This window comes from Bemisia tabaci, chromosome 7 (genome assembly GCF_918797505.1).
Source record: "Bemisia tabaci chromosome 7, PGI_BMITA_v3".
Lineage (NCBI taxonomy): Eukaryota > Metazoa > Arthropoda > Insecta > Hemiptera > Aleyrodidae > Bemisia > Bemisia tabaci.
In genome coordinates this window covers 42,453,403-42,475,267 of record NC_092799.1, presented here as the reverse complement: position 1 = coordinate 42,475,267, position 21,865 = coordinate 42,453,403, and the positions used below count along the sequence as shown (strand labels likewise).

Below are 21,865 nucleotides of genomic sequence, written 5' to 3'. Positions count from 1 at the left end.
GTCTGAGTGTTCTTTGTGTGTATGTCTTGCAAGACCGCCTTGTAAGATTTAATATAAATAAGGGTATAAACTGAAAAAAACTTGCACAGTGAAATCAGGAAAGCTGTAGGGGGAAATGGACCGAGTTTATAAGAATCGCATCAAGCTGCTTTAGGCAAAGATGAGTTCCGAGTGGTTTTGCATTCAACTAGTTATCAATTATATACTGTCAAAAATTCCAAGTCCAGAAAAAATATTTTGAACATTTAAAGTAGTTGTTAAACTTTGTCCTTAACATTAAGTCTTGTGAAGGAATTAACCTCCAACCTCTTTTTCTTCATTCTAACTTGACGCGTCCGTTAAACTCAGCCCAAATAACCCTCATGATAGGACATTCTCATATTGGCAGAATACCAGATAATACTGATGCGTACTTCAGGATGGAGGGGGAAGGTGAGTTAAAGAGACTGGACTACTAGAGGCTTGATGCTTTGTAGTGATTGGTATCAAAAACAAATGTAAAGAGAAAGGATTTTATTTTATCGAAACATGCTGCGGTGTATCAATTCACTGCACAACTTAATTCCTTCATTCTAATTGCATTAGAAAACATAAAAAGAAGTGACATTGTTGAAAAGCACAAAAAACAAAACAAAGAAAGTTTCCTATGTACAAAAACAGACTACAATGAAATAAAACTAGTAAAATCACGTTTCTTTTTCTTCGCCGCCTGATAATTTTTTAACATCATGTGTTCCTACAGGAGTGGTGCTTCGTGATATCCTTTTGATATTTCTGATTCCTATTTCTTTTTCCTTTGACCATTGCACACCTACCAAAGTCCTTGCTTTATCTGGTCTACGCCCAAGTTTGAATAATTTATAATATTCAATAATATTATCTGAAACAGCGGAGATTTACACATTATTAAGAGATGACACAAAAAAATCAATCAATATACAGGCTAAAAGTAAGAATACACATTCTCGGCCCACAGCAACTAAACTCATGTTCGAAACAAAAGTATTTCTCTCAGATCACTTCTTTCAAAAAGTGAAGTGGTGTTTTTGAATGGCAGATGGAAACTGTTACAGTAAGTTGCAGACCTCACTGAGGTGCTTTACTTATAAAATGAACAAGATAGAATTTCATTTGATTCTTAGAAACCAGTATTAGCACAGGAAAAGCAGGTGTAGGCTTAGCAGCTGCATCAGGATATCATGTGGAAAAATGCCCGCAACTTGTGATAAACGAAACATATGTTCTCTGGGAGATCCATTGTTATCTGTTATTAAGAAATCAACAGAGTTATTGTAAGCGTAGGTATGTTCTTGATGTTTGCAACTTGGCAATCTACTGGTATTTTTTTCTTTATCAGCCGATAAGAGGTGACTCCGGATTATTTTCTTTACTAACTACGGAGTGAGGTATGATCTTGAGAAGAGAGAGAGGAGATAGATTTTGCCAAGAGTAACTCAGATTAAGAGGAAGATTTGTTGCTTCTCTTGAAACACCAGACTAACATTAGACGAGATGGCTACGGTGTGCATTTTTTTAAAAGTAATATTAATGCATAAAAATTTACAAAAATATATTAAGAGTTATGACAGGATGGGAGTGAAACTTACTAAGGTGTTTCTCATCAATATTGTATTTTATGGCTAATTTTTTTGCTGAATTTTCGTCACGGTCTTCGTGATACTCTGTTAAGATCTGTACGATCTGGGTTAAAGTATATCTTCCAGGTGGGGCAGTTTCCGGATCCTGATATCCATACTCGAAAGGGCTTTCATATCGCGTCCTCTTCGGCAACATGTCTATATTTCTTGGGAGGTCTGTCTACAAAAGAGAAATTCAAAGAGAACACAGTGATAAAGACTGATAAAACATTGCTGAAAATTTTTTTTTAAAAAAAAATATCCAGGGTTTCCATGATATCTTCATTTTTTGATCCCCTGACTTTTCCTAGAATTTTTTCGCACCTCCCTGACTCCAGAATTTTCGAATTTCAGATCATCAAACCAAACTTCCACTTGGATTTTTCCCTTTTTTAACAAGACCGGCTTCTGCTATACGCTGATCTTGAAATTCCATGACTTCTTTAGGGCAACATTAATTCCCTGAATTTCCAGGTTACGACTGGTTACCAGACCGCAGGAACATTTTAAATGAAATAATTTTGCAAACATTCTTTCTACTTCAGAGACAATATAAAAGTTACAAGCTTTGAGCAGAAAGTATTTGTGGAATGCAGCTAAAAGGTATGAGGCGTTTGCAGCATAATTTCAGGGGGAAAGGGATAGTGTTGCAATGCTTATTAGGGTCCATTAGGACAAGGAAATTTAATCAAAGAAACATAAGCAGAGAATTTATGATGGCTCTGTAAGCAGTATCTTGGCTACGGTAGAAAAGTTAGATATTTGATGAAGTTAACCCAAGATACGTTGAAGGGGACCAAAATGGATTTTTGGTGATCCGGTCTACTGGCATCTTAAGAAGGGATGAAACGAATCTATCAGATAATGAAGATTGGAAGCAATAATGTGCATACAATGTCCAGGTGGTTGGTGTGTTATGGATATGTGCATAGAGTGTCAGAGGACAGGTTGCCCAAACAAGTTTCAGATTGAGTTCTTCTTAGAAGATAATGTAAAGGTCCTGTGAGGGGATGGTGACGAGGCGTCAATGAGAGAGCACAAAGATGTCAGTTGGCACGTGACCCTTTGCAGGACAGGTACACGTAGTACTTGGGTGTTGGAGAGCACCATAGTGTATTGAAAGAGTGAGATGCAAAAGGAGAGAGGTAGCCTACAAGATTTTGAGATTTCATTTTGCCCTGGGAAATGTATGTAAAGGGTAACAGATTTCAGATCCTTCAAAAAACTATGCATTATGCCCATGTGAGAAAGATTGAAATATCCCAAAAACACGATAATTTTTTCTCATTAAAAATTGTGTCCTACACAGGATAAGTAATGTAATGACACTAGCTTGTAGAAAGGCTGAGAATCCAGGAACTTGGCTGGGTAATATATCAAAAAGAGCTATTATTAAATGAAATGTGAGTATTTATTGGTAAGCGACAGTTTTTAAGGCAAATATTGAGCGTCTGGGTGGGATTACCTATCCTCTGTCTATATTCCTGCTTTCAAAGAAAATTTATCATTCAGCAGGGTGCAGAAACTGAAGTAGGATTTACTGTCGGAGAAAAACATGAAATGGCAGCTAGGCATTTGCTCTGTAATTACTAACTTCTTAAGAGGGGCTTTCTTCGTCATCTTCATTTAAGGGTGTTCCAATCACCACTGGCAACCTAAGAAACCTTTGGATAGGAAACATCACTTCTTGTTGAGTGAAAAGTTTAAATTAAGGAGGCAGCTCTGTCATAAATAAAGGGATTGCCAGGAAATTTAGTGAGTTACCGACCCCAAAATTACTGGTATTCTTAAAAGATTGCCAAAGTACTAATACTTACAGAGCCAGGTACAGACTTGACGTACACGCTCTTCAGGTTTTTGTCTAAGTCTTCATTTTTTTTTTGTAGTTCTTCCATTTTCTCTGCATAGTCTGAAACAAGGAGATATATGATGAGGAGATCCATACGGGAGTGGAAGTAAACAGATTATCAAATTTGTTGAACAGCTTTTTTGAAACGCTGACTCAGCTGGCTGTCATAACGAGCAATATAACCAAGTGTGAAAGCCACCAATGTTGCCAAGGCTCAGTCATTGGTAAGGTCAGAATATTTCAGGTAGGTTCTAAGTTCTAGTTCTAGACCTAAAGAAAAGAGTTCCAGTTGAGGAAACCAAAAATAATGACAAAGGCGTAGAAACAGGGGAAAAATTTCTATGTTCCAGGGTGGAGTTGATAAACTGACTTTTGGCTCTTTACCTAAAAATTTGCATTTACCAGAGAGGGTCATTAACGATTTTTAGAGCCAAAGTACACCTTGTACAACCAGATGTCGAAATAATTTTAGTTTCCTCCTGCACAGAGGTTGGAGCAATTCTATGTTTTTATCAAAATGGCAGAAGATTTAATTTTGATTCAGTGCAGCAGTCCATGCGCTGCTCATGCAGTGCATTTGTTAGGCTTGGATTGCTGTAATTGAGGCGTTGGGTGCAGAAAGGGCATTAGTTGGCTATGGGGCTTCAGAATCTTCACTGCTGATTTATCCTTACGAAAGGAAACTATTAAGTGAATTTCCTGAAATACGACTTCAGCATTGTGATATTATAAAGAATAATCAGTAAAAGTCAAAACAAATTACATAAATTTGCTTTAATCATAACAGATGAAGCGTTAGTAGAGATTTGGAGGCACCGCACCTAAGGAATGGTTTCTTAGCACCCCGCGAGTCAATTGCCCTTCTTCTTATGTGCAACCCAGCATTATTACATGTTCCCACAACAATACTTTTTCTTGATCTCTAGAATCCTTTTCCTTGAAACTTTTCTTGATCTAGAAAAAACCTTTACCCAACAAAATCTAAGTTAAGAAAGCCCTTAGACCAGGGATTATCATTAGTCACAATGCTATGCAGCGGCCTAATGCAAGCATCACTTGCATACACTATTGGTATCTCTTAGTAGGAAATGAATTTAACACATGGAAGCTGCCACTTCGACTCTCCCTTAGTGACATGATTAGGGACGATAGTAGGATGAAAAGAAAAAATTTTGCTCATAATAATTGCACAGACTGCGAGTCTCATAAATTCACAAAATCAGTACATGCTTACCTATTTTCATTTGTTCAATTATTGGTGCAGTAGTAGGATGTTTAGGAGGTACTACTTTACGATTTTCAGACAGAGCGTTCATAGCTCTTTGCTCAATGTTATATGTTTTCAGTACTCGCATGGCGTTTGATAAAAGTCCACCCATCCTGAGGTTTCGTTGATCATGAAGAACAGTTGCACCGAAGGTAAAATGTGATGCTATCAGACACAAGTTTCCCTCTTCATTACTATAATAATAAACTAACTAAGAACAAGGGCAGACAGGCATAATTAGTCTAAATAATCACTTTGAACTATGTATCTAACACGAATTGCAATTGCAATTGCAAGCATGGTTAGGTAACCTAACCTCTTCCTCTTCAATCGAAATATTTATAAACAACGGTAGATGCTTAGTTGCCGCTTTTGGCAAATATAACGAATGCCGAATACGCGGGAAGTTTAAACTATCAAAGGTGCGGCGGCGTTATGATGACATGAATAGTGAACTTTTATCCCTCTTAAAGAAAAAAGTGCGCCAGAATATTTGCATGCATTACCTGTCAAGCATTATATTTACCTGTCAAGGTATGAAAGGCTGGGTATGAAAGGCAGGTATGTCAAGGAGCCAATGTTGCCATTGGGATCTAGATCTCATCCCTAGAGTCCCTTTATACCCAGAGTTAAGACAACTCACTTTTGGTTGGGCTGAAAGTGGCCTAAAAAAAAATCCAATTCTGATTGGTTCTCGCTCATGGAGGCCGAAACGAGTGCACCAAGATGGCGGTACCTCGAATGTGAACAAGAATAATGAAAATATTGCCTAATTGTGGTCCATCAAGAGTAAATTGTTATTTTCATCGGTTCAAAATGAAAATAGATTAAGAAATTATTCACAAACCAATCTCATTTTCTTTTTAATTGATCCAATTTGTTGATGTTGTTGTTTTTGTTTGACAGACATCGCAGGATTCCTGATCCTTATCCCTCAATATCGTTCGTTTGGGTGCACTCGTTTCGGCCTCCATGGCCAGCCAAGGACGGCTGCCAGTCAGCTGATAATCGAATTGTCTTAACTCTGGGTATAAAGGGACTCTACTCATCCCTCCCCCCTCTCTCGGCTAATTACGTAAGTAAATTTTTAATTCCTGAAAATTATGATCCTATCAACCAAGATATTAGTTGTACCTAATCATTTTTCCTTGAAATTTTCAGGTATATTTCATTCAAATGCAACTAGGTACAGCTCTCTGAAGATTTCCAAGGAAAATATTCAGAAGTTTTCTGTAGACAAATCACGTTTTCGCAAGATATTACTCTTTCAACCAAATCTGAAAGTGCTTCCTACTCTTTTTTTTGTATCAAAGCAATAAGAACCAATGGAAATTCTGCTGATGAGACTAGAATAAGCATTTTCTCCGCCGTATTAATTTGCTTCAAGTAAAGTAATATGTCACAGAACAAAACAATCTCACGACTCACAGCTAACCCGTTAACCGCTATTCGTAGCTGGTTGATCAATGGAACTCTTTCCACACCACCTTAGAGAAACCCTTTTCAAAATAATCAATTAACCGTCATCAAAACACGGTGATGTGCTTCAAATGATTGCGCTGGTCGGCTTTACGGCCGGTGCCTTCTGGTCGGAAATACGATTCGATCCAGTTGAACTATTTTGATCAGAATTATTAAATGGTCTTGTCTTTGCACGCGATACAGCGTAAAGCACGTTCTTCTGGTCCTCAGAGCGAAAACGTCGAGGTTTTTTCACAGTCTGGCTGTGAAAAAACTGTTGCATTGTTGTGCTCCGAACTTATTACTTATTGCATCACGACAATCCCAATGTGGAGACGTGGCCGTTTTGTAAACGCCTTCAACTGTGACGCGATACCTCACGCATTCCGGAGAGTACGAATAGTTGTATCGCTGAGCCTTACCATTGCGAAGAAGATTAAAATTTAAGTAGCTCCCACGGCATAGGCTAATCCACAGGTGGGGGAACAGGGGGTGTACGTCCCCCCTTCTTGTTCGCTCGAATAAAAGGTGGAAGAAAATGGGAAGAAAGAAAAAAGAGGGTCCGCTCTGATAAGCGGTGTGTATCGGTCGCTTTCGGCCGCGAAGCTCCCTTATCTATTAGTGCATCTCACAGTGATTACAGTGACTTGATAGTGTGTTACTCATGGATGGCTGAAGTTTTTTATTTATTTGACCATTGAATCAGTGTCGATTGGTTCACGTTGATCGATTCACGTTTTTATTTTTCGTCCGATTCATGTCGATCGAACACATACCCTCTCGTAGCATGCAGACTTCCTATCAAACTCTTTTTTCTAACTGAAGAATTCGCCTTCAGCTGCGTCTGCAGCAATTGTTGTTACGAATATATTTTGCATGCTAATTTTAGCTCATTACGTATTTGACTCTATGAAGGCGTTTTACGTGCGAGAGTAGAGCACCCTGCTGGAGAACAACTACCAGGGTGTGAATCTCTCAACCCCTACTTTGTTTGTTCTCCAACAGATTGCGCTACTTGTGCACATAAGAATTGAAATCAGAATGCACAACATATTCTTAACAACAATTGAGGACACCGCACCAAGAACAGCCTATAGGCGTATAGGTCGTTATTACGCCCATCTGCTTTTGGGATGTAATAAAAATTATCTTGAGCTGCTCATGACAGAATAATCTCCAAATCCTACCGAAGGTTTTTCGAGAGATGTCAGCTGAACCTAATTGATCCATTATTTGCTTATCAAAGACCATGATTAAAACTAATATATTCGCTAAATTTTATATGTCCTGATTTTTTATTGTCAGGTAGAGATTTACCTGATAAAATTAAGCAGTCTACCTAGTCAAGTATTATTCCTCTCTTAGGAGCACCTTTCGGTTACTGAGTGTTTCATCCAGTTGCAAACCAAACATCATGACATTAGACTACAAAGAATTCTTGCAATTTTTGTGAAGTTTTGAATGACAGGAAAGAGAGCAAATCATTCATTCTTTCAGTGCAGAGAAACAAATTATGTATTTTTAATTTTTCCTTTTAATCGCTCTTGCCTCCGCACAAATTTAAGCTCCTACCAAGTTTGCTAGTATACCATCACACTCAAAAAGTGCCGCAATTAAATTCTTGTAAATCCACTACATATTACAGCCGTGAAAATTTGAGTCTGTATTTTTGTCAATGTCACAGGTTTGCCCTGGATTGTACATTTGTGATTTTGATTGAAGTGATGACAAAATGTATTTTAAAAACTTACATGACAGCAACATGCATGATTTAGTTTCAAAAAGTAAAACAACAAAATATACCTCATAAAACACTTAACACTAACTTTTTGTAAAAGTGGCCTGAATTCTGAGAGCACATTGAAATACTTAACAACAATTTGACTCATAGTATTCTAAGATTCCTGTAAAGGTAACCCCCCCCCCCCCCCCCCCCCCCTAATATAAGGGAATTATATTTGTCCTATTCTTGTCTATAAGACTCGAATTATGAATTAGTGCAATCGAATTGGAGCTGGCAGCTATTATGTATGTATGTATGAATTGAAGCCATGCATTTAAGCCATTTATGTGATTTGTGTTAAGTTTTGTACTGAAAGTCCACTTCTCTTTCGAAAGATAATGGTGTTTTATTACCTAACTCACTACGTTACAAATTCAATATTTGCAATATTAGTATTATTGTAAGAAATTTGAAGACTTATCACGCACAGTAAACTTTAAGATGGTTTTGAAATTTAGTATCGCATTTTTTATTTTACTACTTGTTTTTTAAACCCGGAGCCTTTTTCCACCCGAAGACTGTGTGCTTACGGCAAACATCAATTGTCAAGTTTTGTGGTTTGACCGATTTCGCATTTCAAAAAAAATTTATATTAGTAGATAATACGAACAAAAAAAACGTAGAGCCAAGGTAATTTGTCGAAATAAAATATTTACTCTTCATAATAGTCAATGAGTCTTCGTTTTGTAAGTGCAATTAAATTGTTTCATTGTTATTCTTGTCAAATTTCTGTACTAATATTAGAGTTATTTTTAAAACAGTATTCAAAGCTAATTTTGTGATTCTTTTCCGAAAATTGTTTACCTGTTGTGAGCATCACAGCGTTACCTTGATTTTGTAATCTAGTCCTAAGGAGTCTAGCAGTTGCTTGTACATTAGTTGCTCCCAACCAAATTAAACCGAGGAGGGGTACCCACACACCAGTCCTCTGCTTGTATCTTTTGTACCATATTCACCTAGAAAAACATAATTTTATTACCTTTTAAGTAGAAAGTTACACTAGGTCAGTTGAGGTGGTCACACCTATGGGTTTTGATGGTTTAAGATTACAGATTAGCAAAAAAGAATACAATCTATTGAAACACCAAGTTATCCAGTATTAACAGATTGCATGACATCCATCAGGGTAGTAGGTATTTATTATAATCTCCTCTGCCTTGGTTTCATAAATCATTGATACCCACATTTGCATTGGTTGCTTGACGTAAGATGCATATGAAATCCAGGTGGAAGAAACTACAGTACGCCTTTCTAGCATTCCTTCCAAGCATGGTTAGGTAACCTAACCTCTTCCTCTTCAATCGAAATATTTATAAACAACAGATGCTTAGTTGCCGCTTTTGGCAAATATAACGAATGCCGAATACGCGGGAAGTTTAAACTATCAAAGGTGCGGCGGCGTTATGATGACATGAATAGTGAACTTTTATCCCTCTTAAAGAAAAAAGTGCGCCAGAATATTTGCATGCATTACCTGTCAAGCATTATATTTACCTGTCAAGGTATGAAAGGCTGGGTATGAAAGGCAGGTATGTCAAGGAGCCAATGTTGCCATTGGGATCTAGATCTCATCCCTAGAGTCCCTTTATACCCAGAGTTAAGACAACTCACTTTTGGTTGGGCTGAAAGTGGCCTAAAAAAAAATCCAATTCTGATTGGTTCTCGCTCATGGAGGTCGAAACGAGTGCACCAAGATGGCGGTACCTCGAATGTGAACAAGAATAATGAAAATATTGCCTAATTGTGGTCCATCAAGAGTAAATTGTTATTTTCATCGGTTCAAAATGAAAATAGATTAAGAAATTATTCACAAACCAATCTCATTTTCTTTTTAATTGATCCAATTTGTTGATGTTGTTGTTTTTGTTTGACAGACATCGCAGGATTCCTGATCCTTATCCCTCAATATCGTTCGTTTGGGTGCACTCGTTTCGGCCTCCATGGCCAGCCAAGGACGGCTGCCAGTCAGCTGATAATCGAATTGTCTTAACTCTGGGTATAAAGGGACTCTACTCATCCCTCCCCCCTCTCTCGGCTAATTACGTAAGTAAATTTTTAATTCCTGAAAATTATGATCCTATCAACCAAGATATTAGTTGTACCTAATCATTTTTCCTTGAAATTTTCAGGTATATTTCATTCAAATGCAACTAGGTACAGCTCTCTGAAGATTTCCAAGGAAAATATTCAGAAGTTTTCTGTAGACAAATCACGTTTTCGCAAGATATTACTCTTTCAACCAAATCTGAAAGTGCTTCCTACTCTTTTTTTTGTATCAAAGCAATAAGAACCAATGGAAATTCTGCTGATGAGACTAGAATAAGCATTTTCTCCGCCGTATTAATTTGCTTCAAGTAAAGTAATATGTCACAGAACAAAACAATCTCACGACTCACAGCTAACCCGTTAACCGCTATTCGTAGCTGGTTGATCAATGGAACTCTTTCCACACCACCTTAGAGAAACCCTTTTCAAAATAATCAATTAACCGTCATCAAAACACGGTGATGTGCTTCAAATGATTGCGCTGGTCGGCTTTACGGCCGGTGCCTTCTGGTCGGAAATACGATTCGATCCAGTTGAACTATTTTGATCAGAATTATTAAATGGTCTTGTCTTTGCACGCGATACAGCGTAAAGCACGTTCTTCTGGTCCTCAGAGCGAAAACGTCGAGGTTTTTTCACAGTCTGGCTGTGAAAAAACTGTTGCATTGTTGTGCTCCGAACTTATTACTTATTGCATCACGACAATCCCAATGTGGAGACGTGGCCGTTTTGTAAACGCCTTCAACTGTGACGCGATACCTCACGCATTCCGGAGAGTACGAATAGTTGTATCGCTGAGCCTTACCATTGCGAAGAAGATTAAAATTTAAGTAGCTCCCACGGCATAGGCTAATCCACAGGTGGGGGAACAGGGGGTGTACGTCCCCCCTTCTTGTTCGCTCGAATAAAAGGTGGAAGAAAATGGGAAGAAAGAAAAAAGAGGGTCCGCTCTGATAAGCGGTGTGTATCGGTCGCTTTCGGCCGCGAAGCTCCCTTATCTATTAGTGCATCTCACAGTGATTACAGTGACTTGATAGTGTGTTACTCATGGATGGCTGAAGTTTTTTATTTATTTGACCATTGAATCAGTGTCGATTGGTTCACGTTGATCGATTCACGTTTTTATTTTTCGTCCGATTCATGTCGATCGAACACATACCCTCTCGTAGCATGCAGACTTCCTATCAAACTCTTTTTTCTAACTGAAGAATTCGCCTTCAGCTGCGTCTGCAGCAATTGTTGTTACGAATATATTTTGCATGCTAATTTTAGCTCATTACGTATTTGACTCTATGAAGGCGTTTTACGTGCGAGAGTAGAGCACCCTGCTGGAGAACAACTACCAGGGTGTGAATCTCTCAACCCCTACTTTGTTTGTTCTCCAACAGATTGCGCTACTTGTGCACATAAGAATTGAAATCAGAATGCACAACATATTCTTAACAACAATTGAGGACACCGCACCAAGAACAGCCTATAGGCGTATAGGTCGTTATTACGCCCATCTGCTTTTGGGATTCTACGTACCCTAGCTGGACTATGCTGTGGTAGCGATAGATTATAGATAGGTAGCGGCTCGGGGTCGAAAAACCTTTTTTTCCCGAGTTAAGTCAGGCCTCTGGATCGATGGAAGCAAGAACGACCTATAAACGGGCCTATAAGGTGCTAGTTACCCCTTCCTTTACTCACTATCGATATTCTTTCATTTTGCGTTAATCATGCGTGATTAAAATGATTTATGCTTCATATTGCCACCAAAATGACTGTTGGGCGTAGTAATGGCCTATAAACGGATTTTTTAAATTAAATATATGAGAGTGTAAACCCAAAATGTATCGCAAAATCTACCCGGCATCCTTCAATAGAAGCGTTAGGTCACCCAAAAACACCAAAACAGGGTACCTGCATAGAAAAGTCTGCGCAGTCCATCAAAAACAAAACTTTAAATGCGTTTTTCTCAAAAGGAGGTTTCCGCTGTTCTTGGTGTGGTGTCCTCAATTGAAATAGCCTTCATACACGCTTGGCTTGTCGATTTCCTTTGACATTTTAGTAGTCGTGAATGCATAGCTAAAATGCGCTCCAGCCAGAAATGTATTCAGCATATGAGTAGTTTTTAAAGGAGGATTGAAAACGAACGAATGCAGGAAATAAAACATAATAATAAGAACTATTCAAAACGATAATCCGGGTATCGGAACTTGGTTGTTTTGAAAACGCCTTCAAATGCGGCGTGATACCTCACGCTTTCCAGAGATTTCAAATAGTTGTATCATTGTGTCTTAGAAATGCGACGGCAGATTACAATTGAAATAGCCACCATACACGCTGGGCTTGTCAGTTTCCTTTGACACTTTAGGAGTTGTAAATGCATAGCTGAAGTGCGCTCCAGCTTCAACTGTATTTAGCAAATTGGTGGTTTCTACACGACTAATAAAAATAAACAAGTGGTAGGAAATAAAACATAATAATAAGAACTATTCAAACCGATAATCCTGGTATCGGTACTTGGCTGTTTTGAAAACGCCTTCAAATGCGGCGTGATACCTCACGCATTCCGGAGAGTTCAAATAGTTGTATCATTGCGCCTTAGAGATGCGACGGCAGATTACAATTGAAATAGCCTCCATACACACTGGGCTTGTCAATTTCCTTTGACATTTTTGCAGTGGTGAATGCATCGCTGCAATCATGCGTGATTAAAATGATTTATACTTTATATTGCCACCAAAATGACTGTTGGGCGTAGTAATGGCCCATAAACGGATTTTTTAAATCAAATATATGAAAGTGTAAACCCAAAATGTATCGCAAAATCTACCCGGCATCCTTCAATAGAAGCGTTAGGTCACCCAAAAACACCGAAACAGGGTACCTGCATAGAAAAGTCGGCGCAGTCCATCAAAAACAAAACTTTCAATGCGTTTTTCTCAAAACGCGGTTTCCAGTTATAGGCTGTTCTTGGTGCGGTGTCCTCAATTGCTGCAGACGCAGCTGAAGGCGAATTATTCAATTAGAGAAGAGAGTTTGATAGGAGGTCTGCATGCAACGATAGAGTATGTATTCGATCGATATGAATCGAGCGAAAAATAATAACGTGAATCGATTAACGTGAACCGATCGACACCGATTCAATGGAGAAATAAATAAAAAACCGGATCAAAATCAGAAAAAAACTTGCGTTTACTATGAAAAATTCAAATTCTAATATTTTTAGGCCTTTATTTGATCCTATAGGATCAGCCAAGATTTTGATTTTGCGCGATTTTATGTCTACACGTACCATAGATTCACCCCCTGCAAACCATTTTTGTGTACATTTTTTTCGCATTATTTTGCTTCAAGACCACAGTGACAAGTAAATAGCACAAACTTACAATAATAAACGCACAACAATAAACTCACTTAAATCTCAAAAATAGAGACATGCTTGGCCTGAAGCAACTAGTATACAACCCCTTACTCCTGAAAATTCGAGATAACTGGGTGAGGGATTTAAATCGGACCAAATTAAGATAAGCGAATACTAGTCCTTCGGCGCTTGAGTTTTTTTTTAGAATGACCAATTTAATTGAAGTTATCGTGATCAACAAATGCAGCGATGGTAAGCTTCGTTTAATAGTGCCTTCAACATCGTAGATATACTTCAAATGTTACACCATTACGTATAACTTCCCCCGCCGAATAATATATATAGCGCATTGAATGGGCCTGTTGCAAACTTTTGCTAGAGCAAAACTAAGAGTTGTTTCTTATAGATATTAGCTACGTTTATGCGAGGCTCGAAACCGGGGTTTCACGAAACCCGAGTTTGTAATGCAAGTTTCCTCCGTCGGGTTTATGCGGGCGCTGTAACCCGACTTTCGCGGGAAATCAAACTTTCCGATTTTGGCGCTGTTTATGCGCATATTTTCGATTGAACTTGAATTTCATGTTGGCGCCATTTTCACAAGCTATACTTCATTTTTCCACTATGAATTGATTCAATAAATTATTAGGTATTACTCTTTTATCCTGTGTATGTTCAATTTTTCCACAATATATAAGCGGAGGCTTCATCTTCACTAGAAAAGCCTTTACTGACTTTCTGAGCAACAGTTGGAAAAATGACAGTAGATGTTTAATCATTTTACGTTCATCTTTAAAATTGAATGAATACCTAATCTCAACAACCCTCCAAATCATGCTCGAGCTTATATTCTGAGTTCAGAAAAGTTGCCATAGGTAATTTTAGTGATGTTAAAAATAATTGTGGCAGGCGCAGAAATTCATCATATTGTTTATTGAGCTTCTAATGATCTTACAATAGGTAGATATAGGCATTGAAAGTGTAGGAGTGCTAATCCAGTAAAGCACCGCACCTTCACTCCATGCTGTTGTAAAGATTGTATGTCTGCCATTATTGTAGTGAAACAAATAAAGAATCGGGATATACTTATGGGAATTCCTCCTTCAAGATATGATCAAAATAAGCAGATATTGATAGGTCAACAATGTATCGCTGAAGCAGAAGCGTCTAAATCCTCTTGAGGCAACGGACGGTGACAATCTCAACAAACTGGTGACGCTTCACAAATTTTGAATTTCCACATTCCCAGAGACACGCGCTGAAATCCTGTTTCTCACCCCTCTTTCCGACTGCTCTCCGAGTCCAGGAGCAAGACAGGAAGAAAATAGGCAAGCTACCTACCACTGTTTGCCTACCTATGTGTGTTTTTCTTAAACTTGATTTTCAAAGGTGACTCATGTAAGTAAAGAGCAACTGAAAAACAAGATTTCAGAACCTGCCATTGCATTTCACTAACCTAAGACACCAACCCAACCTTACCATTGATATTCTTTCGCTTACACTGTATATTATTCTCCCACTGAGATTCGATATGAACTCAATTCAAAAATCCTTCTGAATTTAATTATTCAGGTAGATTGGAATCTGGAGCTCTCAGTCTATCTGTAAAGCGCATTTACTAACATTCACTGCTGTCACAAGATATTTTTGCACAGGCAGAGCCACTTTCCACAGTTGATGCATCTCTAACGCCAAAGCTCAATTATGACAAGTGGTTCAACGACCAAAAATTGTTACACGCCTCAATAATAACCTTATTCTTATCTCAAATTGAAAATCTTGGATCACAGAGCACTCACCGAAGAATCTCCTTCCTTCTGCATCAGTATGAGAAGAGTGACGATACTTTGGAGCAATAACTTTGAACTAGTTTCAATAAATGATGGCTTCAGAATTTGAGTCATCATTTACTAGAGATTGGATCAAAGAAATAAGTCAGCAGGTCACGGTTGTGGCTGGAGTCACACTTCCAGTAGGACAATCAGGAAATACGTACACGGATAACACACAAATTCAAGAGCTATGCAGCTCTGATTGGATCAGATTTTAGATTTAATCGGTAGATTGAAATGAAAAAATTCGGTGCACTACTTAAAGGGAAGCAGGGTGCCTTATCTTGAAATCCTAGGCAAATCGTGCGGATGCAGTAAAAAAGTTCTCCGCAGATGATGAACTGGTGGGTAAGGCTATTACTCAATTGTAGCCTGTAAAGCTCTTTGCTTGCTTTGCTTCTGTAGTCATAAAATGTTGATTAGAGTTGCAAGAATAATCTGAAAAAGCAGTAATAAGCCTGGATTCCATCTGACACTAAACACCTTCACTAGAAAATAACGTCCTACGTTTAGCTAAATAAGGATAAGTAAGCCACATATAACTGAAGGAATCACGTAAAAGTGCTTAAGCAACAATTATAGTAAAATTATGATTGTAAAAAATGTTGAATAATGGCAAAATTAAAGCTAAATCGTGGGATAAGCACCAGTTGTTTACGAACGGTATGATAATAAATCCGCCATATTGCCGATCGCGCACCTGAAAATCGCATTTGAAGTCGAATTTCAACTAATTTCAACCTCCGGTTCGTTTATGCGGAGTGCGAAAACCTAGTCTTTAGTGTAAAATAAGGTTTCAAACACAAATTTCGGAAACCTACATTTCGTTAGTTCCGTATCGTTTATGCCGTGATTTGAACCTTGGTTTCAAACTCAGGTTTCGATTGAAGTTAGGTTAAGAGGCTCGCATAAACATAGCTAATGCCTCAAAAATCACGATGAGCGCATCGGCAAACTCTGAAATGCACTCATAACTTCACAAACTGCGTAAGAAATTTGCGGTTTTTTGAGCTTCCCGCTTCAAAAACGATACTACGGCACAGGTGAACATTTTGTAAGAGGAGTCGTTCCATCGTCGGCAATAATCATCATAGCCGACGCCAATCCGCCAAAACGCGTTTGATGGGACGAGATAACACCTGAACTGGATTAGACCAGATAACAATCGGTGTGTTAACGTTCATATTTTCCACGCCCGAATTGATTGACCTTGAACTCTCCTTGAATTACGCGCGGAACTGCGTGCAAGCGTCGGCCATGATGAATATCGCCGACGATGGAACGACTCCTCTAACAAAATGTTCACCTATGCCGTAGTATCGTTTTTGAAGCGGGAAGCTTAAAAAAACGCAAATTTCTTACGCAGATTGTGAAGTTATGAGTGCATTTCAGACTTTGCCGATGCGCTCATCGTGATTTTTGAGGCATTATCTATAAGAAACAACTCTTATTTTTGCTCTAGCAAAAGTTTGCAACAGGCCCATTTGAAGGTGTAAATGGTAAACCCACGCTTATCATCTGGCATATCTAGGCACGCTCCTTCAACTTGTCTTTGCGCCAGGTATAGGTCACGACTAAAATTCTCTGTTTGACTATTTTAGTATAGATGAATTGCAATTCGTCATTCTAGCAGGATAACTTTTTCAATCCTGAAACGATCGTGTCTTGCTAGCTTGTTTTCTTCTGTATTTTGTATTGCGTGTGTATGGCAAATTATCCGAATCTGTTGTGAAGATCTATTCCAATAGTAAACCCAATAAGTTTTAAGCAAGTTTGCAAGATTTTCCCTCTCTATGATGCCATGTTAAAAGCGTGTTTAAACCGCCCGGCATTACAATGTTAACCCTAAGAGGCTTCTTTGAGGAAGATACTTGTTTGAGGAACGACGATGGAAACGGCCTTGCGGACCATCACTTGCCTCGATATTTTTTTTTTTTTTTTTTTTTTTTTTTTTTTTTTTTTTTTTTTTTTTTGCCAATTTCAAATAGCCTATCGGCTAATCCCACGCATATTACCCCAGCCCCAGGTGACCATTGTCTGAGACCATCAAACTCAGATCACCTGGCCGGGAATCGAACCCGCGACCTCTTGGTCATAGGGCCAGCGCTACAACCACTACACCACAGGAGGCCGACATATCTGCTGTGTATATTGGTTTCGGCGTTAGCATTGGGTCTCGATGTGCGTAAAACTGTCGTAAAGTAACAAAAATATCAATCTCTTTAATATATCGGCATGTAACACATATTAGCGCCTGCAAGACTGCACGAATACTTCACGCATTGCATCAAACACATTGCGGTCACTGCGGTCAGCGCGAAACGGATGGCACCTGCAAGAATGCATGAATACTTCACGCATTGCATCAAACACAGTACGTTCAGCAGCGGTCGGCGTGAAAATCATAGTACTTACAAGATTGTCGGAATGCTTCACGCATTGCGCCAAACACGGTGCGGTCTGCGCGGCGGAAGTTAAAATCATTAAACCACATTTATGTTTGTTCTTTCATAATTTTTTTGCTCATTTCTTATGAATGGAAGGCCTTGTCCACAAAGAGATATGTTTACGAAACTTAAATTTCGCGCAAAGTTCCGTGAACTTTTGCTAATAGTGTTAACAGGGCTTTCCCAAAAAATGCGTCAAACACGAGTAAACGTGTCTTATGCACCCCTCTCCCGCTGGTACGTTCACTTGGTGGTTTTTATTGATGTTTCAAAACGAATGAGAAGGGGGCGGCAAGATACAGGCGGCCCATGGGCGGCAAGTAGGTAAATCCGGCCCTGTGTAAAACATTAAGGAAAAAAAGTAATACGAGTTAATTCCGCAATTTCCTAGCTGATTAAAGTTTCTTGTGTTTCACATGACTTTCAACCATTTTTAAGCCACCTTTTTTGCGATAAGTAATAGATGCAGCACTCATAGCAACTCACTTGCTGATGGCGCTCCGTGAAATTTGGGACCCGCGCGGAGAGGAGGTGGGTTCAGAAAAATCCACGTTTTTGGAGTTTCATAGAACCAAAGAGGGTTATGCAAAACGGCCAAAAAGTGACCCCGCGGGGATTGTACGAAACTTTGTGGGATGATTGTATAGGTCATTTTGGGCCTGCATCTGGCTGCTTTTAGGCGAAAACCGCAGGGAAACAGCGTTGCCATTTTTTAAAGTCGTAACCTTCAAACACCCATAACTTTCGCAAAAATGCAGTTACAGAGCTCGTATTTATACCAAAAAATGCGGAAAATTTTGTTCTATCGACCAACGCAAAGGAAATTTTTATTTGAGTCCACTGTTGCCACGTTTTGGCCATTTTTTTAATTTTCATAATGATTAAAAATCACGTTATCGCCTAAAAGTGTGTTTGCAGTTGGTGGGGATTGAATAAAAACCTGTCGGAATTATTGTTCGTTCGATTCCGCATCCATTGATATGTTATACTTTTCTGAGAGGCTTAGGGAATCCAAGTTACAGCGATTTAAAAATTCGGCAACACGCCCGACGCCCGATTTTGACGCTCGTTAAGGTACGTTTCGCGACTCCGTGTTGAAGGAGAACGCCTAGATAAAACAAAATTCGAAGAGCCAGTTCATGTTTTACGCTTTTTTGAAACTTTCACGTCATTTTTAGAAATTCAAGTAGCGGCGGTGTTGCCGGTTTTCAATGAAAACCACCGCTGCGATCACAATTGAAAGTAGCACTCATTTAATCACGTCTAGCTACATAGTTTATCCTAAACTGACCATTTGCGACATGATGTTAACAACGTCGCCTAATTTCCGTCGGAATTCGCGTAGAGGCGGGGTTGCCAGTTTTCAAGGAAACCGCCGCCGCAATCACAAAAAAAATGTATCACTCATTAAATCACGTCCAGCCTTATTCTGTAGTTGGAATTGTCGATTTATCGAATCGATGGTTTCTTCTATCTCTTTGCAACGGCACTGGTGTCCGACAATAACGAGGTATCGAAATTTAAGGCTACCGAATCACCCGAGCGGTCTGATGATTAGTTTTGGAAAGGGACCTAGATCCATCGATCTTGATCTCGATACAATATCGAAAACCGGCAACACCGCCGCTACTTGAATTTCTAAAAATGACGTGAAAGTTTCAAAAAAGCGTAAAACATGAACTGGCTCTTCGAATTTTGTTTTATCTAGGCGTTCTCCTTCAACACGGAGTCGCGAAACGTACCTTAACGAGCGTCAAAATCGGGCGTCGGGCGTGTTGCCGAATTTTTAAATCGCTGTAACTTGGATTCCCTAAGCCTCTCAGAAAAGTATAACATATCAATGGATGCGGAATCGAACGAACAATAATTCCGACAGGTTTTTATTCAATCCCCACCAACTGCAAACACACTTTTAGGCGATAACGTGATTTTTAATCATTATGAAAATTAAAAAAATGGCCAAAACGTGGCAACAGTGGACTCAAATAAAAATTTCCTTTGCGTTGGTCGATAGAACAAAATTTTCCGCATTTTTTGGTATAAATACGAGCTCTGTAACTGCATTTTTGCGAAAGTTATGGGTGTTTGAAGGTTACGACTTTAAAAAATGGCAACGCTGTTTCCCTGCGGTTTTCGCCTAAAAGCAGCCAGATGCAGGCCCAAAATGACCTATACAATCATCCCACAAAGTTTCGTACAATCCCCGCGGGGTCACTTTTTGGCCGTTTTGCATAACCCTCTTTAAAATTCTACAGCGCGTTAGAAAGCTGAGAGTAGTGGATTTTCGAAACTTTTTACAGATTTTCTCTATCTATCTTAATTTAGGAGATATTGTATAGGTAAACTTACTTTCTGGACGACCCTCGTAGACATAAATACATGAAAAAAAACTTCGATAGAGGCAATATGATGAGAACGAGCCCGGTGTGCTGCTCATGAAAGTGAAAGATGGTAATTTTGGAGTGGAAAGAATGAAGGCATTGGATATGCTTTAAAGGTTTTATTCAACGAGGCAAACTTTTCTTAAATCTTGTCCTAATCTCTTAACTAGTTGTTCTTAGCGCAGAATATGCGAGCTAATGTGTAAAAATGAAAATTATGCCTAAACTAGGTCTGCATCGATAGTTAATTTGCTAATATTTTTACATTTTAATTATGTAGGTAGAAAAATGAAACTGCAAATGTGCGCTTTCAGATTATCTAATATGCAGTTTGCACTTCGCTGTAAGTAGTAATTTTTATTTAAATATTGTATTATAATATTATGGATTAGGTAATTTATACTTTTTTAGATAAAAAAGCAAGTACTAATAACTATTCTACACAAGCGTGCATCAAGTAGGGAAACATAGCTTTTGGAGTAAATGTAACCTACGCCAATTACGTAGGTAACAGTGTTGAAGACGAGGAGACATAACAGAGATGAAGGGAAGAAGAATTAAGAAAAAACTAAGTAACGTAATGGCGTAAAAATGAATAATTGCATCGATGCAGACACAGTTTAAGGTACGTAAGGCGAAGTATACCTTAAGAAAATAGAAAAAAGTAGGTATTCGTACAATTCTATATCAAAGTATATGCTCAGAGAGTAATTAGGTGTAGAAAGATTGACAGTTGATTGCTTTCAAAAATGATAACGATACTGTACACTAAGTAAAATTAAATACGTAGGTTGTAATAATGCAAGAGTAAGAAAATAATTTTGACGAAAAAGTAACAAGGTTTTTACAGAATGGATATTGTCAAATTTAAAACTATTCTAACAAGGAAATATATTTTCCGAACACTAAGCCTCTAACTCGACGAGTTGTTTTTCGCAAATTTTGAAAGGGCTAGCAAATCCCCAGGTGCACATTTATTGAGGGCACTTCACAAACCAGCGGATGATTGTATGGCTGAGACAAGTAAGGGTGAGGTATAGTTAAAATCAAGGATTCGAGGAATCACGCTGATAGTGATGATATTTCTATTAAATGTATGATTTGAACTTTGCGAATTTTTTTTTTCTTTTTTGACACCTATTTTTGTGAAGACTCCATGCTGCTTATCTTTAAATGCCCGATCAAATTTTTCAATGCACGGCAAAGTAATAGGAACAAAGGAAGTTGCTAGGTGAAGGATATCAGTGGCGTGGCGTGCTTTGCGATATATCGATTGTTATGCCATTTAAACCTTTGGTAAAGAATCGATTATTAAGGTGTTCGCTGCGAATACCCTGTTTATCGATCTTTTTCCATAGGTTTAAATGGCATAACAATCGATATATCGCAAAGCACGCCACGCCACTGAATGATATCCTTCAAAAAATGTGATGATAAATATTAGTAAAAATGTAGGAATATGGGTACGTCGGATCGATGGTTGTCCTTTGAAAGATTTTGAAAACTACCGTCCAAAAGTGTTGTGATGGAGAGATAGATTATTTTCTCTCCGAACGTGATTCATCAAGGGTTGGGGACTGTCTTCTACGGTGCTCAAAGAAAGCTACGAATCGGGGAAAAATTTTAGTGTTTAAAATTGCTTAGTATTTTCCTACGTATTTACAAAGATATGTCTATGAATAGCCAGGACAAATTCCTTAATAGAGTGAAATGTTTCCACATTTTAAATACAAAAAGTCCCGTATGTTTTTAGAATGATTTTTTCCGGATAACATTAAACTGAAATAAGCTTGTGAGAGTTGTTTGAATGAAATTG

General features: G+C 38.5%; 1 protein-coding gene across 1 annotated transcript; it reads right to left on the bottom strand.

Moving 5' to 3' along the window:
- Positions 1 to 498: 498 nt before the first annotated feature.
- On the bottom strand, positions 499 to 5,090 carry LOC109032991 (NADH dehydrogenase [ubiquinone] 1 alpha subcomplex assembly factor 4). Its single transcript, XM_019045371.2, has 4 exons — positions 4,721 to 5,090; positions 3,455 to 3,546; positions 1,608 to 1,818; positions 499 to 880 (listed from the first exon to the last, which is right to left on the bottom strand). The coding sequence occupies exons 1-4, from the start codon at positions 4,863 to 4,865 to the stop codon at positions 687 to 689; spliced, it is 642 nt and encodes a 213-aa protein (XP_018900916.2). The 5' UTR covers positions 4,866 to 5,090; the 3' UTR covers positions 499 to 686.
- Positions 5,091 to 21,865: the final 16,775 nt, after the last annotated feature.